Source organism: Pipistrellus kuhlii, unplaced genomic scaffold, assembly GCF_014108245.1.
Source record: "Pipistrellus kuhlii isolate mPipKuh1 unplaced genomic scaffold, mPipKuh1.p scaffold_m20_p_21, whole genome shotgun sequence".
Taxonomy (NCBI): Eukaryota; Metazoa; Chordata; class Mammalia; order Chiroptera; family Vespertilionidae; genus Pipistrellus; species Pipistrellus kuhlii.
The window spans coordinates 7105338-7133238 of record NW_023425520.1 but is presented as its reverse complement, the minus strand read 5'-3'; the positions used below and the strand labels follow the sequence as shown (position 1 = coordinate 7133238).

At 40.1% G+C, this 27901-nt stretch overlaps 1 protein-coding gene and 1 pseudogene across 3 annotated transcripts in view; both read right to left on the bottom strand.

Moving 5' to 3' along the window:
- The window catches only part of PPP2R2A (protein phosphatase 2 regulatory subunit Balpha), an 81479-nt gene that overhangs the window by 36198 nt on the left and 17380 nt on the right, over positions 1–27901 (bottom strand). The window contains exon 2 of one of the 3 annotated variants that reach the window (XM_036450144.1): positions 9225–9363. The exons of the other annotated variants lie outside the window; for them this stretch is intronic. Coding sequence (XP_036306037.1) covers positions 9225–9240 — 16 coding nt within the window. The 5' untranslated portion in view covers positions 9241–9363. The remainder of the gene's footprint in view (positions 1–9224; positions 9364–27901) is intronic. 3 annotated transcript variants of the gene reach the window in all.
- On the bottom strand, positions 22095–23804 carry LOC118725909 (annotated as a pseudogene).

Here is a 27901-nt window from a genome sequence, read left to right as displayed (position 1 = left end):
GAATGATGAATAGAGCAATAATGTGTAAGTGCTCAGACTACTGCCTCTTTTTTGTTGCCAAAATGGCTGTGTTCAATAGAAGGGTTACACTACAACGATTTCACACATTTACTAATGACCACTGCCTGTTCCTACATTCTTCCAGGGCGCACTACATTCAAATAACTTGATGATCCACATTCTGAAGTCTGTCCCTAAAAAAGGCTTATAAATGGAATATAATCACAACAGATGGTTAGTTAACCAAGAAAGAACTTAGTAAGTGTTTAAGAAAACCAAAGAATATTGTAAAGCAAATTAAACAATTACAAAATGAATTATAACACATACAGACTGAGTAAATACATAAAAATGCTCACTCCTTTTTTAAATAAGAGAGGGAGAAATCAACTGGGAGTAATTCCTTACACATTTTTAACCATCTGAATTATAGATACCCGAAAGTTCCACTTATAAGTTAATAAGCATCCACTGGATGCTAACAAACCTGATTCTTTTCTTTGTCTTAATATGACTAGGCTTTAAAGCTAAATAACATGAAGAAAAATTTAAAGGTTGAAACTCATAAAATACTATAAACATTACTGCAGCAAATAACTCTAAAAATTCAGACATTACCTCTCTTGTGTGACACAAGACAGCATGAATCTTAATTTATGAGGTTCACATAAATTCTTACTTAAAATTCTGCATTCTGATTATTATCTCAAAAGGGGCTGCTCTGGCCCTGCCTGTGTTGTTGAGGAGTTAAAGCACAGGCCCACGCACAGAAGGGTCACAGGCTTCATTCCTGGCCCCAGTCACGGTGTGTGCAGGAGGCAACCAATCAATGTCTCTCTCAAAAAAATCAACAGGAAAAATATCCTCAGGTAAGGATTAACAACAAAAAGCCTGCTCTAAAAGCAATTACCAGTGTAGTATACTGAATATTATCTTTTTATAATTAATATTTGATTTCCACAAAATAACAGGTAACTAGTTTCCTCTCCTTTTAGTTCCATTTCAGTAAAAACAAAGATTAACGAAGAACACTAAAACTAATTGTACAAAGATATACATGAAAGAACCCGATAAAAATGTGCAGTAACTTAGCACTTCCTCTTTTAAAAGACTAAAGTAAAATAAACAAGTAAAAATTAAAAATCAATAATTGGCCTTCTGCTTCCTGCCATTAGGGAATAAGACAATCTGGATTCATCCTCTTCCTGTGAACGACTAGAAAACAAAATACTATATGAAAGAACCGTTTTAAACAATGGGCAATGTGGAGTATTAGGGCTATGAACCCTTGGAGGAAAGAAAGAAAGAAGTGAGCACTGTGTTTGCCCCAGCTACTGCCTGGACAGGGTGAGTCGGGAAGAATCCAAGCACCAAGTAGCAATCTCAATGACTTGTGGTAGTCAGAAGCAGGGGGTTAGGAAAAGCCAAAATGGCTAGAATGTGTAGAAGGAGTACAGAGAAGAAAGCTCAAGGGATTTAAATAGAGTTTGCTTAAATTGGTTGAGAGATCTGAGGATATATGGCTGACACTCCACCAAGCCTAGGAAAAGAAGCACCAGAAAGCTTATGAGGGCTCAGAATAGTTGAGGGTCCCACCAGCCGGAATCGAGAAACCTCATTTAATGAGGCATCAGGTACAGTCCTAAGAGTATCATCTTAGTAGTAGGGCTATTTAGCACTGAAGACTCAATCTGTCCTAACAACAATTAAAAGCAAACTTTAAAAGGATCAAAATAATCTCAAGTAATTTAACTATGTGCTAGAACAAAATCCAACACTCAACAATGTAAATTCACAATGTCTGAATGCAATAGAAAATCACCAGGAATGTAAAGCAGAAAAATATGACCTATAACCATAAGAAAACTAAATCAATAGAAACAGAGCCAGAAAACAAAAATGATAGAACTAAAGTCTGAGCAGACAAGGGCCAACAGCTGTTGTAAATATGTTCCATATGCTTAAGAACATAGAATAAATCATGAACATGATGAGAAATGGAAGATAAAAGATAAAGAAGGAACATCTAAAAATATAGGAACCAGAGCAGTGCACCAGTGGACATCTTCAGACCACTCTGAAGCACCACCACCCAACCAGCTCTACAAGTGACATACTTTAAGCAGTGGACTCGGCAGGCACCAGAGCCCCACTGAAGTAAGTCTTGCTCTGTGGAGTTAGCCCCTGCACAGCAGATCCTCTGCAGTGATCAGTGCTTGGTGGTAGGTGGTCACAGCCAATCCTTGCAGTTGTTCAAACTGGGTATACATCTCCCCCCCAACCTCCCACCCCCCCTCTGATGTGCCGATTTCAATTAAGGCTCAACTATCAGAGGAGGAAGGTGTGCTCAGCCCACACCTCAAGTGCCCAGCTTGGGTGATCAGAGAGGCTGGGCTACTAGACCCTATATAACACCTACTATAATACATTAGGACACTACCAAGCTTAGGAGACATAGCAGCTCTACCTAATACATAGAAACTGACACAGGGAGGCTGCCAAAATGAGGAGACAAAGAAATATGTCCCAAATGAAAGAAGAGAACAAAACTCCAGAAAAAGAACTAAACTAAAAGGAGACAAGTAATCTACTAGATGAGAGTTCAAAACATTGGTTATAAGGATGCTCAATTACTTTAGTGAGAAACATCAAGGATAAATAAAGGACCAGTAAGAAATGAAGGATACACTAACTAAAATAAAGAGTAATTTACAGGAAATTCAACAGTAGATTAAGCCAAGAATCAAATCAGCAATGTGTAATATATAAAGAATTTTTTTGTTTTAATTACACGCAATCACAACAGCAAAAATAAATATATTACACGCAATCACAACAGCAAAAATAAATAAATAAATATTTTTTAATCTAAAGATAAACACAAAGAGGCCCACACCAAGACATGTTGGAAGCGCCCATTGCCCTCACTAGCAGAGATGTGGACAGGGAACCTGGAAGGCTGGTCAACCTTGAGGCTCAGACAAGGGTCAGAGAAACGCACTCAATGTCTAGCTGAGACAAGGGGAGCTGAAGCTACTTCCACCTTTTAGTCTTATGTAAATCCTTGTTGATGGGCTATCTACTGGAAATTGCCTGCCTGCGGGCTATGGGTGGATCCCAGACCTGAATAAAAAGGATGGCAAGGCCAGAGCAAAGCATAATCCTCTTGGGCTTCCGCCTGGCCCCCAATTCCCAAATTAATGTTTTCTTGTTTAGTCTCTCTCATTTGTGTGAGGCCTCCTTCAGAGCACGGACCCTGAACCTGAACCCTGAACCCCACGCAGGACGTGGGGGGGTACACCCCCATAGACACATCATAATTAAAATGTCACAGAAAGAACCTAAAAGTAGCAAGAGAAAAACAGTTAGTTACATACAAGGGAGCTACCATTAGATTGTCAACTTATTTCTCAACAGAAATTTTGCAGGAGGAATTAGCAAGAAATATTCAAAGTGATGAAAAGCAAGGACCTACAGCTAAGACTAGTACTCTACCCAGCAAAGCTATTGTTTAGTGCTTAATGACAGAGAGCTTCCCAGAGAAGAAAAAGTTAAAGGAGCTCGTTACCACCAAATCTGTATTATATGAAATATTAGCGTCGTCTTCTTTATGAAAAAGAAAAAAGAATATGAACAAGAAAATGGCAATAAATACGTATCTATTAACAAACTGAATCTAAAAAAACAAAGGGCCGAAACCAGTTTGGCTCAGTGGATAGAGCGTCGGCTTGGGGACTGAAGGGTCCCAGGTTCGATTCCAGTCAAGGGCATGTACCTTGGTTGTGGGCATATCCCCAGTAGGGGGTGTGCAAGAGGCAGCTGATCGATGACTCTCTCTCATCGATGTTTCTAACTATCTCTCTCTCTCTCTCTCTCTCTCTCTCTCTCTCTCTCTCTCTCTCTCTCTCCCTTCCTCTGTACAAAATCAATAAAATATATTTAAAAAAATAATAAAAAAACAAAGGAACAAGCAGAACATAAAGAGACTCAGATATAGAGAACATTTTGATGGTTGGGGGGAGGGGAGGAGGTGTTGAAGGAATGGGTATAAAGGTAAAGGGATTAAGTACAAATTGGTTGTGAAAGAATAGTCATAGGTATGTAAAGTACAGCATGTGGAGTATAGTCAATAATCCTATATAATAAAAGGATAATATGCAAATTGACCCTACCAGTAGAACAACCAGTTGCTATGACACACATAGACCACCAGTGGGCAGACGCTCAACGCAGGAGCTCCCCCATGGTGATCAGTGCACTCTCACAGTGGGAGCTCCACTCAGACACAAGCTCCCTAGCCTCTCCCGCCTCCTTGGCAGCGCTAAGGATATCCAATTGAGAGCTTAGGCCCACAACCCACGGGAACAGCCCTAAGCCACCAATCGGACACCTCCGGAGAGCTCCTGGGCTGCTTAGGCCCAACTTCCCAGGAATCTGGCCTAAGCCAGCAGGTGGACATCCCCCAAGGTGTCCTGGACTATGAGAGGGAGCAGGCCAGGCTGAGGGACCCCCAAGTGCACAAATTTTTGTGTCCTTGGCCTCTAGTATTCTAATAACTATGTATGGTGTTAGATAGTTATGAGATTAATTGGGATGATCACTTAGTAAATTATGTGATGTCTAATTTCTGGGCTGTACACCTGAAACTATATTATAATGTATGTCAATTGTAATTGAAAAATAAAATAAAATTTAAAAAAAAGGTACAATGGATCGGATTAATAGAGTAGGCAGTTCAGTAGATAAGATCAGTAACTGTGAAGGCCTAGTAATGGAATAATTTTTTTAAAAGAAGCAAAGGGGTGTAAAAAGAAGAAAAAAACTTGACTTGTAGGATAGTACCAACTGTTCTAAAACAGGTATCACTGCAGTACCATGAAAAAAAGCAGGAAATATTTTAAAAAATAACCAGTACCTAAGTACTCAAGCATGATGGCACTGTAAGTACAATAATCAAACCAAGTGGCAACTCAAAAACATCAATAAGCCTTGCAATGGTGATGTGACTGCAAAATAATGAAGAATTCTTTGTGAAATTTCAGTATTTCACAGCACAATCTTCTTTTGGTTTACACATAGTAAACGTAAGTTGCACGTTAAACCCATGCAAAACAAAACAAACCTGATTTTAAAAAGTTGAGTGTTAGACTTAGAAGGTAAGAGATTTTTTCAGTACTATGAACATTTGGGAGAATATTCTGAGTCATGCAGATCAAGGGACAATTTTTTCTTTTGCTCAAGATTGTCCTGAAAACTGCCAAATAGTGAGCATACCTGATCCATTACTAATAAATGGCAAATCATTGGCAAAATTAAGTAAAACTGAACTTAATAGGACAAGAGTTTATTTTATATATAATAAACCATCCTTCATATATAAAAGTCAGAAACTACTTAATTGCAAGTGATAATGTATTTACATCTAAGAAAAACTCCCCATTTTTCAAACATCACAGAAACTTATTAAAAGAGCTGGGAAGAATCTCTTTGTTTTCTGTAAATTTATTTTAGCATTTTAGACTTCCAGAAAAGTTCAAAGATATTACTGTATACTTCCCTAATTTTTTCTATTGTTTACCATTACATTACTATGGTACACTTATCATGATAAAGGAACAAACAATAGAATGTTATTACTAACTAAACTCCACACTTTATTCAGCTTCCACTAGGTTTCCCCTGTGTCCTGAATTTTTCAGTTTCAGGATCCACCCAGGATCCCACAGTACATGTAGTCATCATGTCTCTTTAGCTTCCTCTAGTCTGTGAGTTCCTCAGACGTTTCTTGTTTTTGATGACATTAACAGTTTTGAAGAGTACTTGGACAGGTACTTTGTGATGTCTCTCAATTTGGAATAGTCTGGTGTTTTTCTCATGACCACACTATAATTATGGCTTAATAGCAGGAAGATCAAGGTGAAATCTCATTCTTATCACATCATATCAAGGCTACAATCTATCAATATGACTTAGTGACGATAGTCTAGATCATCTGGCCAAGGTAGTTTGCCAGGATGTGAAAAACTGTAACGTTACCTGCTCCCACAGAAGGTATCCTGGAAGGAAGCACTAAGTACAGCCCACATTCAAGGTATGAGGATAGGGAGAGTATTAAGCTTCCCCCTGAGTATCTACAAAAATTTGGATTCTTCTTTATGGGAAATTTATCCCTTTCCTCTTCTTTGTCCAATCATTTATCAGTATAAACGTATAGATATTTATTGCAAACACAATGTAACTGAATGTGTTGCTCAAATTGTTCCAGATTTGGCCATTGAGAGCTCTTTCAGGTTGATTCTTGGGTTCCTTTGATTGCTCCTATCTATCTGTCTCTTGAGACTTCTGGAACTTTTTAAAAACGTGTAACTTTCATATATTCTCAATATTACCATATATTAAATGGTTTCTTTCATTTTATAGTTATATATTAAGTTTTTAAGAATTGAACTCTCTTAGTGAGTTCTGAAGAGAAGCATCTGACTGTGACTAAGATTTCTGTCCTGAAATAATTTCTCATTTAGTAAACTAGGGTACCTAAAAATTAAGAAACTTCATGTGTTAGGTTTCTTAGAAGTTCTGCCATATCCCTGCATGTTTATTTCATATGAATCTTCTGGTACTCACTGTGCTTTTTTCAGATGTTGGGGAAGTGAGGGTGAGAACATTGCAGGTATACTGATCACCTTTATTTATCTCTGTTAAAGACGAGGACTGCTACCAAAACGTTCTGGCACACCACAGCACAGAAATTCTCATTTTAATCTAGTTTGTTTCAGATTCAGTGCTCCCATTAAGAAGCATGCTATTTTTGTTTGGGCATGATCAATTTTCATGATCTTTTCTCCTTTATTAGTTCAATATATATCCTATATGGCAAACTTCAAGATTGGCTCAAGATAGCTAATTAGAATAAGATCAAGCCAAATTTCTTCTCCAAGGTAACTATGTACTCCCCAATATAAGAAAACACTTTACTGAAAAAAGCATCTATAAAATGTTAGTTTCTTGTGAAAGGGCTACGATAGTTATTTCCCTATAGATCAACTATAATGCTCTTATTATTGTTGACCTCTAGAGGGAGCTCAAAGTTCTTGTTACTTTTCCCAAAGATCAGGACTCCCCCTACAAAGGTGATGTTTAAAATTTAAGAACATTTTATTATGGTACTCTGAAGAGTAAGTTAAATGTGTGCCATCTCTTTAGGAATCTATTGCCCCCAACAGTGAAGAAGGCCCCAACCATTTCTTCTCTCCTTTCCAGACTCCTGTAACTCTTCAAACATTCCTTCTCTTTCCCACTTGGCATTTATGAGGCATATTACTGTAGCTTGAAAAAAGGATAGCTGTAGGCACTGGAGACAAATGCTCCCTCTTGCTAACTCTTGGTACTTTCAGGGTAGCAGGCCAATGAATCTCTAATCAGGGCGCACATGGGGAAGATAGAGATTTGTATGGCTCACTAGTACAATGCTAAGATGAGACTGGCTCAGAACTCTAGTCAGTTAAACTCCCACTCAGGAACCCACCCCAAGGACAGAGGGATCATTACCGTAACAGACCTGTAGCACATTCTTGGGGCCACACCTGTAGGGAATTTGTACAGGAAATGATGCTAAATCAGACTGCCAAATTTCCATTTCACCTATCTGTATATGTCTCTAAGGAAATAACTTAGTCCCTTAAAGATGATTTTCCTCATCTTTAAATACCTCATGGAGTTGCTAAAAATCTTATCTAATAAAAGAGTAATATGCAAAATTGACCATACCTCCTCCACACCCACCAGCCAATCAGAGTGAGTATGCAAATTAACCTCAATCAAGAAGACTGCAGCCACAGAGAGTAGGAGGGAAGCTTGGGTTTCTCTGGCAATGGAAGAAGCCAAGCTTTCTGCCAGCCCTAGCTGGCCTAAGCCTCCACTCAAGGCTACAAAGTTTCAATTATAGAAGGTAAACAAATCCAAACAGAAATGGCAGCAGCCAAGGAGCAAGCAGAAGGCTTGGCTCTGCTCCAGGCTACAAAATTTCAATTGTAGAAGGTAAATAAGTTCCAGATACCAGGGCCTCTGCTTGGGTCGAGGTGTGTGTGTGTGTGTGTGTGTGTGTGTGTGTGTGTGTGTGTGTCTGGCCTGCAAACCATCACAGGCCCCTCGCCCAGGCTGCCCCACACCCCAAGGAAACCCCCACCCTGATCTGGGACACCCTTCAGGGCAAACCAGCTGGCCCACACTCATGCACCAGGCCTCTATCCTATCTAATAAAAGAGTAATATGCAGATTGACCATCACTCCAACATACAAGATGGCTGCCCCCATGTGGACACAAGATGGCCACCACAAGATGGCCAGCAGAGGAGGGCAGTTGGGAGGGACCAGGCCTACAAGGGAGGACAGTTGTGGGTGATCAACCCTGCAGGGGAGGGCAGTTAGGGGTAACCAGGCCTGCAGAGGAGGGAAGTTGGGGCAAACGGGTTGGCAGGGGAGCAGTTAGACATCAATCAGGTTGGCATGGGAGTGGTTAGGGGGTGACCAGGCTGGCAGGCGGAAGTGGTTGGGGCAATCAGGAAGGCAGTTGGGAGCCAGCAGTTCTAGACTGTGAGAGGGATGTCCGACTTCCCTAAATGGGCAGTGGGACATCCCTCGAGGGGTCCCAGATTGGAGAGGGTGTAGGCTGGGCTGAGGGACACCACTGCCCCCTCTCCTGTGCACAAATTTCATGCACCGGGCCTCTAGTGAATAAATACAACGATATGAGCCTTATATGAAGCACATGGTAGATGCACTGATAAGCAGAAGACACTGCCTGGGGTTTGCGCCTTGTTGCAAAGTAAAAACAAGCATTTAACTTCACTTGTTTCTAGGCTATTCAAGTCAATCCAGGCTAGATAGCAAGTTCTCCATGCGCTCTAGCTTAGATCACTGCAATTTAAGGCTAAAACCCCAACTAGTAACAGTGTTACAGATTACTCCACCTCCCCCCCAACCACACTTCTTTGCACAGACACCAAAAAGGCCTCAGGTTGAAGCCAGATTGGTCAGGATAGGATTCTGTACCCCTATGTCTATTTGTAAAATATCACCTCGATTATACCATAATTTCCCACAATGAAGTAATTGCTGATGGCCCTTTTAACCTTTTCTAAACCTCTGACTCAGAATGGGAACATGTTATGTGATAAGCTCAACAAAGACCACTCACTGGCTATAGATGCTCATACAGAACCTACATTGTAATGTTGCCATGAGAGTCAGGGTCCATAGGGTAATTTCCAGAGATGTGTTCTGGAACCAGTCTCCCTTCTTTTTAACTTGTTCCCGGATAATCTGATATCATGTATGGATAAAATGGAATGGAACCATACCCTCCTGCAACAAAGAACAGAAAGATAAATAGTTGCTAATACATTTAGTCTAAAGGTTGTGATCTTAACAAACAACCCTTGGTGTATTAATGTTACATATAATGCTAAAAAGAGGAGATTTAAGTGAATCATTCTAAAACTAAAGTTACCATCTTTGTTAGATGTTTATCAATTTTTAATTGGCTCATAATTTCACAAAGCAAATCACCTCATTAAGTTGCCTTATATTGCAATTTCTCATGGAGATTATACAAAGAAATAGTACTGCATATGCCCCTGCCCATCTATGCATGCATTATTAAGCATTTTTTATACCAAGAATGGCTACCTGGTTATTAACAATATCTACCTAAAATCTTTATAAACTAGGATTGTTTGGGCCATGCTCAAGGAACCAGAAAGCACTTCACTGTCTGTTTGTCTTGATAGATTCACACCCAATTTAAGTTTGTTTTCTAAAAGGATTCCTCCAGCTCACCTATTAACTGGGTAAAAAGGGGCTGAATATTAAGAGAAAGATGCTAGAAATCTCTAAGGTATGTTATAGAAAACTTCATCAACTTGATCCCAATAGCAAAATGGATTCCATTAGGGAGTTTTAAATATGAGCAATCCAATTAAATATGCCCTTAGATTACTCAGTGTCAATTGAAGAGGACTGGGAACTAGAAGATCGGTTAAGTCAGTGTTTCCCAAACTTCTCTCATGATGAGAATCACCTGGTGGAGTTATTAAAATACAGATTCCTGAATCCCAACTAAGAAGTGCTAAACTAGAATTTTTGGGAACATAGTTTAGCACTTCTTAGTTGGGATTCAGGAATCTGTATTTTAACAACTCCACCAGGTGATTCTCATCATGAGAGAAGTTTGGGAAGCACTGGGTTAAGTAGAAGGAAGTATGGAGACCAATATGAGTACTCTGAAAATCCTGGTATGCAATGGTAGTGATCTAATCCAATATAGTACAGTAACAATATTATCATAATTAGCCAACATTTAAAATGTATTTATAGTATGGTAGGTATGCAATCCTCACAAGAAACCTATAAAATTTGTTGTATTAATATATCCATTTAACAGAGGAAGAAACTAAAGCATAAAGGCAAGAGGGAACAAAGTGTAGATTTGAAAATACATTTATAAAGTATATAAAGATGATAACTGATATGGTGTGGAGCTCTAAAGATGAAAGTAATAACAACATCCAGGTCCTCATGCTGGTACTTGGTACTATTAATAAATAAATATTTACCTTACATTAAGTATTATTTATCATCATCTAAATGGCAGGTATAATTTCAGGTTGCAAAAACAAAACAAAACAAAACAAAACAAAAAAACAATATCCAACCCTAGCCAGTTTGGCTCAGTGACTAGAGCGTTGGCCTGTAGACCAAGGGTCTCGGGTTCAATTCCAGTCAAGGGCACATGCCTGGATTATGGACTGGATCCCCAGTAGGAAGTGTGCAGGAGGCAGCCAATTAAGATTCTCTCTCATCATTATTTATTTTAAAAATCCACTGGCTAAATATAAGATTATATCATGATTGCTTTCATCAAAACTCTTAACCATAGAAATACATGATATAGTTATTACAAAACAAGAAATTTAAAGAAAATTCCTTTTGTTCATCTTTTCCAATTTTTATTTTTCTCTTGGCTCTTGTAGCCTAGTTTGCTCAAGATGATAATTTCCTTATCTTGTGTTCAATTGTATTTACACTGCAATTCATGTTTCTATTTTAAATTATTATAATCATGTTTTTTCAAATGATTTGAAATTATTTTCATGATCCCCTTTTGAAAGATGCATTTTATTTCATGAATCTCACTGAAAAAGAGAATTAAATTCATTTAAGGTTTTGTTTTCTCCACTTACTTGAACAGTTTATTTCTCTAATTCTAAAAACTGGTCTAATTTTTTATAAACTTGTACATTTTTGTTGAGTGAGTGATTCCTTCAACAAATCCATTTACTACATCCCTGACACTCTAGCTCATGCTAGTATTTCTAAGTTTTAGGGATACAAGATTAAATAAGATAGGAAGAAAAAAAAAAGTCCCTGCCCTCATGGATCTTATATTCTAGTGATGGGGCATATTACAACAATGAGTCATAAATATAAAATGTATTAGGTAGTGCTAAGCACTATTCTATATAATAAAAGTGCAATACTAGTATGCAAATTGACCAAATAGTGGAAATGGGAGACAGCAGGGGGGTGGGATTGTGAGCAGGCAGTGCTAGGGGCATGCCAGCAGGCAGAGGGAGGAGCTGGCAATGGGGGAAGAAGGGGCCAGGAGGAGGGATTTAGGGCCAGCTGCTCACCAACCACTGTTCCCTGACTGCCAGCCACCATCCCCTGATGGGCCGGCGTGGTTGCCTCCTGCAGAAGGAGCAGGCTGGGCTGAGGGACCACCCCCTCCCCACACACCTGAATGCACCAATTTTCACGCACCTGACCTCCAGTAAAAATATAAAGACCAGTAAGTAATGTTGGTGGTGGGGGGTGGTACTTCAGGTATAGTTTCAGAGACAGCCTCTCTTAAAACAGCCTCTCTTAAATGACTTGGGCAAGAACCAAAATGAGCAAGGAATAAGTCATCCAAACTTATAAAGGAAAAGTATTCCTAGGAGAAGACCTAAGTTGAGTGTGTCTGCTAAACTTGATAAGACTAATGCAGAACAAGGTAGTAGAGGAGATAGAACATTCAGCAGAGGCCAGACCATATACAGCCTTGTAGGCCATCGTAGAAGAACTGTGGATTTGTTATATGAATGTAAGGAGTCACTGGAGAGTTTCTAATTTATGTGTTAAAGTGATTATCGTTGTATGAATACAGTGCAAAAATGGGAGAATTGTTTCTAATTTACTGCAGTAGTCTAAGCAAAAGATAATGATGCTCTGAATTCAGGAGGCAGCCATAGAGGAATGGGTGAATACAAAATACATTCTGAAGATAGAACTGCTAGAACTTGCTGATGATCAGAAGATGATTCTAAGGTTTTTAGAACCAAGCCCTATCTATGGAGGAAAGGTGGTGCCATTTACTGGGGAAAGATACACCAGCAAAGAGGAGGATTGGGGTAAGAAAGGAGACAAAAGTTCCATTTCCACATCTTTGGTGTTGATTTCAAGCAGACATACAAGTACAAAGGTCATATAGGCAGTAAGATAGATTCCATAGCAGTTTAGAGAAGGGATAGAACTAGAATAGATATCATCAGCTAATAGAAGGCATTTAAAGACTAAATGTGATTTCCTAGTGTGTGATTACAGATTAAAAAAAGAAGAAGAGTGACTGAGGCTGTCCCACATTTAACACTAAAGAGGAGGAACCAGCTAAGAAAGGAGATTGTGCAAGTACTGGTGAGGTAGAAGAACTTTTCTGGAAGCCAGGCAAAGACAAGTGTTTCTAAAAGGAGTGAGGAACTGTGTCAAAAAGTGCATTAAAAAAAAAAAGTATAAAGATCAAGTAAAGTGAGGGCTGAGAATTAAACTTGGATTTGGCAACAACAAAGTGGTTTCAGTATCCTTAAAATAAAACGTGTTTTCTGTGGCTTTATTTTATAGTTGTGAGAAGCAGCAGCTTTGGAGTTGTGTTGCCTAGGTTGAAATAAAATGTTCTTCTAACAGTCTGCAGTTAGGGTTATAAAGAGCATCCTCTTTATATGTGCCATCCATAAAGATTTTCCTTTATTTATGCCTTTGGTTATGCTGGAAAACAGACAGTTAAACAAAATAGGACTGTGAAGCTGACTCATCATGCTTCTGAGTTGCTGACTTGTTAATGGGCTAAGTGTACGGAGGGTTTTTTTTCTTCCCAAGAAAAGTACTTTGAGTCATTACACGCCTGAAAAATGCCCATTTTGTTGCTCTGCCTACGTGAAGGATAATTTCAATCAACTTAAGAGTCTTAGGTTAAAACAGTTTCCCCCTCAGTTTTCTAGGTGCTACTCTGCTATCTTTTTATCACACCACCATCCAACAAAACCCTGTGATAATTGTAACATTTTATTCTGCATTGCCCAAACATAACAGCCTCTAGCCACATGTAGCTTTTTACTGAATATTAAACTTTGCACAGTGAAACTGAGAAAATGAATGAATGAATTTAATAACTACACATGACCAGTGGCTACCATTAGCTGGACAGTACAGAGGCAATGCTTACCTGATATGCCTTCCTATCTAAGTAACCTGTTTCTTATCTGGATATTTACACTATTTCTATATCCTAAAATTTAAAATTCCACTAAGCAAATTGATATTTAGCTCACTTATTTTGCTCCATATGCACATTAGTTACCTGCAAGAGAATATTAACAGGTCCTACCACATGGGAGTTAAATGAGCTTCAATTTGCTAAATAATTGGCACATGATAAGTGTTCGATATATGTTAACTATAATCCATGAGCCCTTCTGATCTGTTCTCTAGCTCTAGAAATTTTTTACTGTTTCTCTACTTTATCTTTTATCTGTTTCATCTGCCCTCTTACTCTAAACTTTTATTACATACTGGATCTACTCTCTGTGTTTCTTGTATTTTTGTCTTTAATTTTCATCTATTTCCTCTGAATTGTGGGAATATTTCTTGAGCTCCCAAAGAGTCAGTAGTTAAGAATTACAAATTACACTTAAGAACTCCTTCCTGCCCTCTGACTTTTTCTTCACTCATGAGTCTCGTTCAGAATACTAATTAGTTCTTTAAATTTCAATTTTATAGTTTGTTGCAATAAGTATTGCATAGGAAATCACTTGCTCACACTGATCATCTTTCAGATTACTAAGCTTATATGTGCCTATCTTTTTTTTTTTTTAATATATTTTATTGATTTTGTACAGAGAGGAAGGGAGAGAAAGTTAGAAACATCGTTGAGGGAGAGTCATCGATCAGCTGCCTCTTGCACACCCACCACTGGAGATATGCCAGCAACCAAGGTACATGCCCTTGACCGGAATCAAACCCGGGACCCTTCAGTCTCCAAGCCGACGCTCTATCCATTGAGCCAAACAGGTCCCGGCTGTGCCTATCTTTTAAGAAGACTGTTTAAAGAAGTCTATATTTATGAAATACTAGAGGCTTGATGCATGAAATTTCGTGTAAGAGTAGGCCTTCCTTCCCCAGGCTGCCAGTATCGGCTTCCCTCCTCCCTCCTCCGGCTGCCAACAGGCACCCGGACCCAGGCTGGCTGGCTTCCCTTGGGCTTGGCTTCATCAGGAATACATCCAGTCTAATTTGCATATTACCCTTTTATTATTATAGATTGAACTGTATTGGGTTCAATCAGAAAAGAAAAAAAAAATTAAGGACCAAATTCAAATCTTTTTCAGAAGGGGAGATGATTACATTTTTTGTTCTGTATTAGTTCTCAATTGCTGCCTAACAAATAACCCCAAATTTGGCAGCTGAAACAACAAACATGTACTATCTCAGTTTCTGTGGATCAGGAATTTGAGTATGGCTTGGCTGGTTGCATTTAGCTCAGGGACTCTCACAAGGTTGTGTCAATGTATCAGCCAAGGTCTCTGTCATCTCAAAACTTGATGGTGGAAGAATCTGCTTGCAATTCAAGCTCACGCACACAGCTGTTGGCAGGCACCACGTCTCCACTGGCTGTTGGCCAAAAACACTAGCTCCTTGCCACATGAGAGCCTCAGGCAAGCTCATAAAATGGAAGATGGTTTCCCTCAGAGCAAATGAGTGGGCAGCCCAACACAGAAGCCAAAATCATTTTTTGTAACCTAACCTCAAAAGTGACATCTCATCACTTTACCGTACTTGCAGAAGCAAGTCACTAGGTCCAGCTACACTCAAAGGGGAGGGAATTACACTCAAAAACATGAATATTAAGAGGCAAAGTACTGGGAACACCATAGAGGATATCTGCACACTTCCTCGGTCAGCTTACAGATTCAGCAATACGGAATCAGGCAGCAGAATTGCAGGCCAAAGAAGGCATCTTTGGAGAAGAGAGTTTCAACTTTGTGATTCATTAATCTCTCTCCTGCAACCATGAGTAGCCAGCCTCTCTTCACTGGTCATATTTCCCTTGGCAAGACCATTCTGAATCATTTAGTTTTTAAAATCATTCAGTTTTTAATCTCTGCTTCAAAGTACAAAATATGGATCACCCTTCAATTCTAGCTCTAGTTGCTCAAGGTAGGTCCCTTTACTCACATCCCAGGAGGGCTTTTCAATCGCATAAATGAACACCATGTCAGCCAGGAAGGACTTACCTCACTATGTTTCTCATTTGTACTGTTTCCTGCAAATTCTATTTAGTTTAGTTATGGCACCCTTCCAGGTTTCCAAGGAGACTGAACTCTCCCCATTATGCTTGTTGGTCATTTCAGTGTGTCTATTTGTTTTAACACATGGGCTTAGATTATCACCCTACACCATAAGTCAACATAGCTATTTTTTTTTTAAGGAAAGCACTTTATATGTTTTTGAAAAGGCTCTATTTTAATAAATATGGCAGAAAATCCTTGTTGGTTTTCATAGCCATATAATTCAATTTTATTGTTAGATAAAACAAAGGTGTTTCAATCTACATCATCCATTCCCGGAATAAGTAATTTAAGTAACTAAATTTTATAAATTAAGAAAAATGCAATGTTTTCAAACTTACATCAGTTTGAAATGTGACTAATTACAAAACTTAGTAAGCATAGAAACACTTAACAATGTACATACAATCTTAAAAAGAATTGGACACACAGCTGCTTAGAAGGATGAACTAATCCTTACAATACATGGTTGTAAAGATGCCCCTACAACTATGTGCCCAGCAGAGCAGTGGGCACCTAGCACTGCAAAATGGACATAATACTTAACTGAAGACAAAACTTTTAGTCACAATACCAACAGTATTCTAACTCACAAACCAAAATATACACTTTTTATTTAATAATGAAAAAAATGTTCCTATACTATATTACTCTCTACCCCATCCTCAATTCCATGAAGTAATTCCTGTTTCTTTAGGACACTAATAAAGAGCACAAGGGAGAATCAACAAAAACTAAATTAGACGCTAACAAATTTTCGGATCTGATACTCTAATAGAGAGTAAGTATATAGACTACCGGATAACCAGAATTCAGTCATTTTGTACTCTGTGGATGAATATGAAAGAAACTGATTGCCCCTAACGGCTTCTGCCTGCCAGCCTGATTGACACCTAACTGCTCCCATTAGCCCTATTGCCCCTAACTGCCCTCCCCTGCCAGCCTGGTCACCCCCAACTGCCCTCCTTTGCCGGCCCGGTCACATCTAACTTCCTACCCCTGCAGGCCTGATCGCCCTTAACTGTCTTCCTTTGCAGGCCTGGGTTCCCCACAACTGGCCTCCCCTGCGGGCCTGGTTGCCCCCAACTGCCCTTCTCTGCTGGCCCAGTCACCCCTAACTGCCTTCCTCTGTTGGCCATCTTGTGGTGGCCATCTTTTGTGTTGGAGTGATAGTCAATTTGCATATTAATCTTTTATTATATAGGATTATGGTTGTACAAGAGAATATTCTTGTTCAAAGAGATAAAGGCTGAGTGGGTTATTTAGGGGTAAAGAATAATCTGCTGTTTCCATCTTACCTTCCAAAAAATCTGGGGGCAGGAGGGCAGATGTGTATATAAGAGAAGAGACAAGGAAAATATGGCAAATGTTTATAATTGGTGAATATAAAAAAATAGTCCTATTTATTTTTCAACTTCTTTACGGGCTTAAAAATTTTCAAAATGAGTCAGAAAATAGAGGAACAGAAGAAGGAATACAGCAGCTCCATATATTCTCATACACTGTAACAAAAAAAGAGACCCTCTTCTGTGGGTTTCTTTTTAAAGAGCTGCAATGCCTTTCACAAACCCCCCTGGCTCCTGCCTCCAGCAGACACAGCTCTTCATATTTCATTGTATAGATTTAATATTATCTGCCTGACCTCATTTCATATTTAGCTTAGTCCTAAAACTACAAATCCACCTATAATGAAAAAATGCCAGACTTGCCTTTTCTCAGCTAGCCAGCTTAAAAATATCCCCTATTCTAACCAGCACATAAACACTTAGTGGCCAGATTATTATGACCACCTGACGTTTATAGGCAAATTAGCCGTATACTACATCGTATGGAATATGGAAGCCGAAAGCCTGTTCAAACACCTTTGCTGTCTGCAGTGACCAAGATAAAATGTCTCCAATTTGCACAGGAACACATAAATTGGATAGTTGAGCACTGGAAAAAAAGTCATGTGGTCTAATAAATCACATTTCCAGTTGCATCATGCAGATGGCAGAGTGAGAAATTCATGGAAACAGCATAAAAGCATGCACCTTACATGCATGAGTACAACCCTACAAGCTGGTGCGGATGGTGTTACGATTTGGGGCATGTTTTCCTGGCATGATTTGGGCCCTTTAATTTGTGTGGAACAACGTCTGAATAGCCAACATATCTAAGTATCATTGCTGATCAAGTTCATCCTATCATGTTGATGGTGTATCCCAATGGAGATGGCTTCTTCCAACAAGACAACGCGCCATGCCACAGTGCTTGTATTGTGCAAATGGTTTCAAGAACTAGGGGGAGACTTGACCTTGCTTAGGAGGCCCCCAAAATCACCAGATCTCAATCCAATTGAGCATTTGTGGGACGAAGTTAAAAGAGCCACCAGGCAGCTGGTTCCACAACCATCAAATCTCACAGAACTGGACAGTGCTATTCATCAGGAATGGTGTCAGATTCCTCACATCACCTTTCCAACATCTCGTGGAGTCAATGCCAAGAAGAATTGCTGCAGTATTGAAGGCAAAAGGTGGCCCAACAAAGTACTGATGAGGTGGTCATAATAATTTGGCCACTCAGTGTAGAGTTTTCTTAATTGGGGGAGGAGCATTCATGCCTCTTAAAAGGGAGATGGAAGCCTTTTCCATTCCCAAACAAGACATGATTACACCCAAGTTGAAGATTTTTCATTGTTACTATTCTGTGACAAGTTTTGAACAAGGGGATCTGAAATTTCCATGCCACTTTCTTAAAAAAAGCCTACTTGCCCCCCTCTCTCTCTCTCCCATAAGCTGGACACAGATGAGCCACATGTGACCACGCAGACAACAGCAATATTCTACGGAAAGGTTAACAACATGAGAGAAGAAACCTGGGACAAAAGCAGCTTATCCACTTCAGAATCCTCTCTACCGCTGGGGGGTTACATGAGAGAAATAAGCGTTTAATTTTGGAATTCACTGCATATTTGGGACTTTTACAGTAGCTTGGTCTGTATCAATAGCTTGTGTTGCTGGGCCTTATTGATTCACAAAACTGGGAAGAATGATTTGGTTATTAAACTTCTTTAGCTTACTGTTTCCTTTAAAAAATGTACATTTAGTAAAATAAAAATTGGAACTTTCAAATACTTTTAAAAGAGATATGTGAAAACACCTTGTATGATTTATCTACCCATTCAACAAATAATTACAAATAGCTAAGTGTCAGATACTATTAAGTATCTGAAACTATTCAAAATGTTAAGAATAAAGTGGTAGAACAGAATGAATAGTTTATTCCTTCATGAGTGAAAACTTTGAGAGGAAGCCTAAAAGAAGCAAGCAAGTAATAAACAAGATTATTTTAAGTAATAATAAGGGTATTGAAAAAGAAAAAAAAGCAGATACTTTAATTAAATGTAGCACACTTTGGGATTGGAAGGGGAATTGTTTAATTTACATAGGGTAGCCAAGGCCATGCAAAATCCTGGGTAAAATATATTCCAGGTTAAGAAGAATAAGTTCAAAGTCCTCAGAAAGAACAAGACAGTGTATGTTCCGGGACCACCAAGAAAGCCCCTGTAGCTTGAGCTACTACTGAACAAGGGAGAGAATGAATGAAAATATCTAAGAGGTAGAAGAGGCAGCATGGTATGAAGTACCCTAATGCTTTGTTATTTATTTATATTTAAAAAGAAACATATTTTATTGAATTTTCACAGGGAGGAAAAGAGAGGGATAGAGCGCTAGAAACATCGATAAGAGAGAAACTTGGATCAGCTGCCTCTTGCACACCCATCAATGGGATGTGCCCGAAACCAAGGTACATGCCCTTGACCGGAATCGAACCTGGGATCTTTCAGTTCACAGGCTGACACTCTATCCACTGAGCCAAACCGGTTTCGGCCCTAATGCTTTGTTGTTAACATTAGGAGATGAGTGCTCCTATTACTACTCCCTTAATTCTATGTCTTGGTTTCAGGAATAAATTATATTCCCAATAGAATATTATGATCTTAGCTGCCCTGCAATCAGTAACTGACTGTAAGCTTACATTTTACTTATAAATGTCTTTACTATTGGACAAACATTTTAATTAATGAAAAGTGATTTTAAGAGTAGAGGAAACTGAAACTCCTTCATTTCTAATAAAGTTAATACATTTTTTTTAAAACCTCACTGCTTTTGGCTGACTCCTTAATGCCTAAAATTTAGATTTGAAAAAGCAAGTTAGTGGCTTTAAATTTTTCTCATTTTTTGCTGTAATTGAGGAAAAGAACTACACAATTTAACAAGGTTTGGTGTATAAAAAATTATAGCACAGAAAGACAAATACAACATGATTTCAATTATATGTGGAGTCTTAAGAACAAAATAAATTGACAAACAAAATAGGTTCAGATGCAGGGAATAGACTGACAGATCTCAGAAGGGAGGGGGGGACAGGAAAAGATTAACCAAAGAACATATAGGCATATATGCGTAGCCCCTAGATATAGACAATAGTGTGGGAAGGCATGGGATTCAAAAAAGGGATACTGGTTGAAACATCTACCAAAGATGTAAAGGAGCTCCACTCTGCGGAAAAAAACTACTTTACTTTCTGAAAAAATTGAACCAGAGAAGATATCAGGGAAGCACCTGACTGAGGGCAATATTAAGTGAGAAGATACACACTGCACAGTGATTGTTCACCTATCTTCCCAACTCCCAGAACGTGGGCAGGGCACCCAGGCTTGAGGCTGACTTCTCCCACACACCTCCTCTGAGACAGGACACTGGAAGTTCCTTCTCACATTGAAACATGCAATCCCTGGCTCATAACCTTCCAGTAAAGCCCAACAGATAATTAGCTCAGCCAGATACTGCTTTTCAGCACTTCATTCCTAGACAACCAGGGATGGCTAGATACTGCAATCTACTAACACAAGAAAAGAAGAATTCAAAGGAAATAGAATGCCAAAGTTTTTAATAAAATTAACCTTCTCAAAAGATACTCCATTTATAAAACAAGGGCTGCCAAAGAAAGAAAGAAAAGAAAAGAATACTCCAAAGGGGGTGAGATAAGCTTTTAAAGATATAGCAATTGAAAGCAAAAAATCAGTGACATAGTTAAAACAAAATGAGAAACTATCTCAGAAAGCAGGACAAAATATAAGGTGTATCATTTTAGACAGAAAAAAATAGTGACCAAAATGGCATCCAGCTTCTCCAATGCCACAATGGACATGTCTTAAAAATTCTGAGGAAAAGTGATTTCCAATAACTAGCCAAACTTGTTACAGTAAACCCTTGATTTTTCGGGCTTTGATTTAATGGACTTCCAATTTAGCAAACAAATTTTCTGGTCTATATATCACATGTGAAAATTAACTTCCTGTTAATTTTAAAGCGTTTTTAGCTAAGATTTGCTTATAATTAATATTTTTTTTGTTATTAACTCAGTTATTTTTGAGAATTTTAGCGAAAGGCCATATGTTTGAAAAAACTGTATGTAATTTTGCTCACATAAATATATATTACCTATCTACAACTATATCCTAAATCTAAGTCACCACTAAAACAGCGATGACAGGTATGTGATCACACCTTTCACAGTAATTGGTTCTGTGACTTTCTGTAGCAGTTTTAATGCACTAAGCTAGGCCCCTACTGTGTACATTTGTTTACTGGAGTTGACTAATGAATTCAAGCATGTACTAGACCAGTGGTCGGCAAACTCATTAATCAACAGAACAAGGATTGAAATTTCTTTTGAGAGACAAATTTTTTAAACTTAAACTTCTTCAAAATAGACTCACTCAGGCCGTGGTATTTTGTGAAAGAGCCACACTCAAGAGGCCAAAGAGCAGCACGTGGCTCGCGAGCCGCAATTTGCCAACCTCAGCACTAGACCAATTCAGTATAAATTTTAAATTACTGTAATGCATATAGAAAACTTTTCTGTGAAATTAAACTTTTCATACACACTTAATTAAACCTACCTTTATTATTATACTAGTGGCCCGGTGATGAAATTCGTACATTTGGGGGAAGGGGGCGCTCTCTCCGCCCAGCCTGCATCCTTTCCAATGCGACATCCCTCTCACAATCTGGAACCACTGGGATCACTCACCTGCCTGCCTGTTTGTCTAATCGCCCCTAACTGCCTCTGCCTGCCTGCCTGATCTTACCCCCAACTGCCCACCCCTGCAGATATGGTTGCCTCCAACTGCCCTCCCGTGCTGACCTGATTTTGTCTCCAACTGTCCTTCCCTTGATGGCCTGGTTGCTCCCAAGTGCTCTCCCATGCGGGTCTGATCTTGCCCCCAACTACCCTCCTCTGTCAGCCAATTTGGTTCTGATAGGTTGGTTTCTACGCCAGTCAGAGTCAAAAGCTCCACCTCCTAGGCAGCCACTGGTTCCTCACAGTTGACCCAGATTTGGTGTTCTCTCTCTCTCTCTCTCTCTCTCTCTCTCTCTCTCTCTCTTGGGGGTGGGGGTGGGGGTGGTTATTAAGTGGTTATTACAGGGGTCAGACCACATACGTGGTGTCAGCCCCAGGAATGTGACCTGTCAATGTTTATCACAAAGCCCTCAAGGCTAGTCCTAGTGAACCCCAAGGTCAGAAATGAAACTGAAAGGCCTTGGTCACATGCTGCTTCCAAGTATCTAGGCTGGGCAGCAGGGAGCAGATGCCCATGACGTGCCAGGTCTCCCCATCGGACACCATCAAGATCTGGCAGGACAGGAGCTGCACACCTGCCTCTGCCAGGAGCCAAAACATGGAAGGCAGCATGGCAGGGTTGGAGGGCCGAGCCCAGAACAGGAACGGGGCAGACCCCTGCAGGGAGGCACTTCTGGTCTGAAGGCAGCTCCGTTGAGTGCCTGCAGTACAGGTGAGGTGCCCTGGACAAAGCCCGCAGCCTGAGGGGGCACCTGCCAGGGCCACGCACAAGAGGCCTTCCCCACAAACTTGCTCTCCTGGCACAGTGGGTTATGGGAGGTGGTTACATTGCGGCCGGCCTCCTTCACCAGCAGCTTGGCGTTAGCCAAGTTCACGTCTACACGATTAGAAACGTCTTTGAGGAGGCCGACAATGACTGCCGGGCTCGGGCAGTTCCTGGCATTCTTCAGGGATAAACCCTCTGTTAAAACCTGGATGGTCCCTTTGGGGACCCTGCCCAGGCTCACATCAGAGTCCCCAGATTTTCTGCCAGACCAATCCAAGGTTTGGTGTGTGGAGAGAAGGCGATGGTAAGGGCATTCGCGACTCTCGCAAGGGCTCTCCCCTTCACCATGTCCACGAACTAGAGAGCGATCTCCTCCCTGCAGTGGCTCTGGGCCTCCTTGGTGCTGGCGCCCAAGTGGGGGCAGCTGATGATGTTCTCGGGTCCACCACTGTGCAGTCCCGAGGCAGCTCCTCTGTGAACACATCGAGGGCTGCGCCCGTGCACTGCCCCAACAGGGCACCCTAGTCCATGATCCCTCCACAGGCACAGTTCACCACATGCACGCCTTCTTACACAGGGCGAAGGTGCTGCTGTTCAGCAGGCCTGTCATGGAGGGCCGGAGAGGGGTGTACACAGTGATGAAGTCACAGAGGGACCAGATCTCCTCTAGGGGCAACTGCAGAACGCCGAAGGTGGCTGAGACCTCTGGTGAGATGATGGGGTCCTACACTACAGTCTTTATCCCGAAGGTCTACATCCAGACGGCCACCTCTCCCGATCCTCCCCGGGCCAAGAATTCCCAGGGTCTTTCCATTCAACTCAGTTCCCATGAACTTCTTTCGGTCCCATTTGCCATCCTTCATCAAAGCTGTCACCTGGGGAATCTGCCTGGCCAGACACGATCATCCCACAGGTGAGCTCCGCAGCACTAAGCCTGTTGCCATTGGGAGTATTCATGACCATGATGCCCTTCCTCGTGGTGGATCCACGTTGTCCACTCCGGTGCCTGATGACACCCATGGTCACCTTGGTGGCAAGCGGATGATAAAGCCTTCGCAGTCCTGCAGCTCGGCTATCAGCTCCTCTTTGCTCAGGTTCTGCTTCTCTCCCACCTGCAACACTCCATCTTGAAGAATCTTCCGTCAGCAAGGGTCTCACTTATGAGCATTTTCTGTAGATTTGCGAAGGCCATTGCTGGAGCCAGCCTTGGGATAGACTGCTCTCCCTGGACAGTAACACTCGAAGCCCCCAGATTTGGTTCTAATTGGTCAGGTTCTATGCCAGTCAGAGTCAAAAGCTCCTAGGCAGCCATTGGTTCCTCACACTTCACCCAGATTTGGTTCTAACTGGTCAGTTTCTATGCCAGTCAGTGTCTCTGGGCCTATCAACAGGGCCTGATTAGAAAGGTGGGGCTGATTAGCAGCCTCAGTGGAGTCCTAGAGAAAAATGGAGGTGCAGCTGCTGGCCAGACCAGGAGATAGAGGCAAGTGCTAGTCAAAAGCTGCCACAGAGGCAACGGATCAGTCCCTGCTTCTCTCTTCAGGCCTCTCTCTGGTCCCGATTCGCAGCCCCTTCAACATTGACTTCCAATCTGATTGAGCTTCGGTCCTAACATGTTACACCCTGGCTCTTTATTATAGAAGATAACTTTCAGCTTTAATGGACACCTCTCTCACCTGAATTGGTCAGTTATACTGAGGTTTTACCGTAGTGTGAAAATAAAGATTTCTTTTCCAAATAGGCATGGTCTCAAAAGCTGTACCACCCTTGCATTCACTTTCTCACGAAATACTGGATGCTGTGCAGCAGTAAATGAGGGAATAAACAAAAAAAGGAAAATACATGGATGGGATTGACAAGGCCAGAGTTTGCACTTCTCCCAAACTACCATGCTCTAAAATTCATCTGGACTCATGTTGTGAAATTTTTCCTTCATGAAGCCAGAAACCCACACACTACTGGTCAGCCCTAGGCAGACCTGCTCAGGGCTAGGTCCCCCTTCTGGTAACAGGATCCCAGACAAGGAGATCCAGAAAGCAGAGGCAAAAAGAATTCCCATGATGGTGACATGAAAATGCTAATATAATAACAAAGGAAAATTCAAGAATGACAGCTACACAATAAAATTAGAAAACATACAGGCCGGGCTGAAGGAATCTGGAAGGGATAGAACTCAAGGAAAAAGTATCAATAAAACTAATAGAATATCTAATGTGCTTCAATATAACAGATTTGAGGATGATTTAGTGATAGGTTCACAGAAAATGAAAATCTTCCAGACTGAAATATCACGATGGAGAACTTGGGTATGGGAGAAGGGAGACGAGGAACTAATAGATTATCTGATTCTTTTGAACATGAAGAAAATTACGTTGAAAAGTACAGAAGTGTTTGGTAGAGTGAACAAAAAAAGTAAAAAACAAGGTAAAATTATTAACGCTAGAGGAAACAATTTATAGCAGTGAACATGATTTATGGACATAATAAATGCCTACTCTTATACAATCAAATCTCAGTTCTCAAACATTTCTCAACTTGAATAGGGTTCTTGAACCAAGTTATACACAAAAAGCCTGTTTTAATGTCGGTTCTCCACCTGACAACCCTTTCATGCTGATACATCACAAAAAAAGTAGAGTGGACCAGTAAAGTCAGTTTACAGCTAAACACTGCCTTGCTAACATCTCAGGAAATTGAGCTTGTGAATATATTTTTTTGTATATGTGTGTGTTCTGCTTTTGTTGCTAGAGAAATGGATAATTAGGACAATTTTAAAACATAAAGAGACTATCAAGAGTGCTAATGTTGCTAAGGGTGTGAAAGAAACAATGATCACAGGCAATTGAAGAGGTAGAAAAACTGATGAATTGGACAAATATAAAGCAGTTAGCTGGTGACAGCATTTCGGAGGCCGCCATAAGTGAAAAAGCATGCCGACTTCCTAAGACACCCCTGGACCTGAAGCTAAATTAAGGCTAGTAGGGGGTGGTTCGATAAATTTAAGAAAAGAAGTGTTTGTTTATAGATTAAACAGTGCATTAGACATGTACTGTATATAAAAAAGGCTAAAAACAGGGAATCATTGTGGATGGTGGGGAGTCTGGAACAAATTAATTCAATTTACATTATTTCTAATGGGAAAAACGGATTCGGTTTTCGAACAAATTGTTTGTCAAACAGCCTCCCAGAACAAATTCAGTTGGAGAACCAAGGTTCAACTGCATTAGTTTCCTACGGCTACTGTAACAAATTACCACAAGTTTGGTGTTTAACACAACACAAAATCTCTCCCAGCAGAAACTGGTTTGGCTCAGTGGATAGAATGTCCACCTGTGGATTGAAAGGTCCCGGGTTCTATTCCTGTCAAGGGCATGTACCTTGATTGCAGGCACATCCCCAGTGGGGGGTGTGCAAGAAGCAGCTGATCGATGTTTCTCTCTCGTCAATGTTTCTAACTCTCTCTCCTTCTCTCTTGTTCTCTGTAAAAAAACAATAATATCTATCTATCTATCTACCTATCTATCTATCTATCTATCTATCTTCCAGTTCTGGAAGTCCAAAGTCAGGTTTACAGGATTAAAGGTGTCAGCTCAGCAAGCTACTTCAATAAACTCTAGGAGAAAATCTCCTCCCTTGATTTTCCTTTTTCTTTTTTTTTCTTTTTTTTTAAGCTTCTGGCCTCCTGCATTCCTTGGCTTGTGCAACCCTGTCCTTTCATCATTCCAGCCTCTTGCTCTTGGTGTCACATCTACTACTTCCCATTTAGATTTTTATATCTCTCATTTTTTTCTTTATAAGGACCCTGTGATTACACTTAGGCCTAAGAAGATAATCCTAAATAAATCCATCTCAAAAGCCTTTAATTATACCTCCAGTCCCTTTGCCATACTAGGTAATGTCCACTAGTTCTCAGGATTGGATGTGGTTATCTTTTGAAAGAGGAAGCATTATTCAGACTGCTACAACTCTGAACATTAGTTCAAATAATATTAATGGTATAAAAAGATTGAGAAAACGGGAGGAGGTGTAGAAGAGGGAGGTCAGAGCTCAATTGTTAGCTACTATTTATATTTAAGGATGTAAACTGATAAAGAAACAGCTATATGAGCATAATGTTTGGAAGTAGAAAATAAATGCCAGAAGAGCAAAAAAGACACAAGTTGAGGATATGTAAGAGAACATAAACTTAATTTTTTCTCACAAGCATTCTGAAACGATTAACTTGAGCTATGCAGATAAAATCAAAATCAACCTAAAACAAAACTAAGATTAGGTAACTGGGGAGGGAGAGAAATTTTGATTGGAGAATGAAAAGGTACTTCAAGGCTAATGAAGCAAACAAAATCACAAACATAAAAATTAAAAGGTTACTCATTTATACTTATTAAAAACCTGTGTTAGATGTTATGAAATAACCAATTATGAAGTTAAGATTTCATTCCCTAAATTCATCCTGTTTACAGCACTGAGGACAATCTGCATTAAAGAGGCAAATTACTGCCCTATCAGGTTTGGCTGAGTGGATACAGACAGCATCGGCCTTTGGACTGAAAGGTCCCAGGTTCGATTCCGGTCAAGGGCATGTACCTTGGTTGCGGGCACATTCCCAGTAGGTGTGCAGGAGGCAGCTGATCAATGTTTCTCTCTCATCGATATTTATAACTCTCCCTCTCCCTTCCTCTCTGTAAAAAAAAAAAGAAAAAAGAAAACAGAAAACCGTTTAGTAAGATCTGAGCTAAACTTGAAATGCAAACACAAATTTAATCTAACATTAGAGATAGTTAACATATAATGCTATGATGGAAGCTATTCCCCTTTAACAGCTAGGACAAAGCTTCCTAGGAAGTGTTTATTCATTTATTGAAATGTTAACTGATGTGAGAATAGCACAATGGATATTGAGTAAAGAAATTAAGATAATACCTTGCCTGTTGCCCCTTTCTCTAAAAAAAAGACTAAAAGCTACCTTGTCTGACCTTCCAAGTGCAGACTGCAGACCACCAGAGCAGCAGCAGCTATATGGACATCATGCAAATGGTTAAAAATGCAAAAATCACAGGCTCTATCTACTCCAGACCAACATGACTGCAAGAAGAATCATAATCTGCATTTTAAAAGATTCCTAGGAAATTCAAAAGCTTCAGAAGTACTGGTATTGGCCTAATAAAATTCTTTTGACAAAACAAAACTACAGTCTGGCCAGTATGGTTCAGTAATTGAGCATAGACCCATGACCCAGGAGGTCACAATTCAATTCCCAATCAAGGCACATTCTCTGGTTGTGGGCTTCATCCCCATTAGGGAGCATGCAGGAGGCAGCTGATCAATGATTCTCTTTCATCAT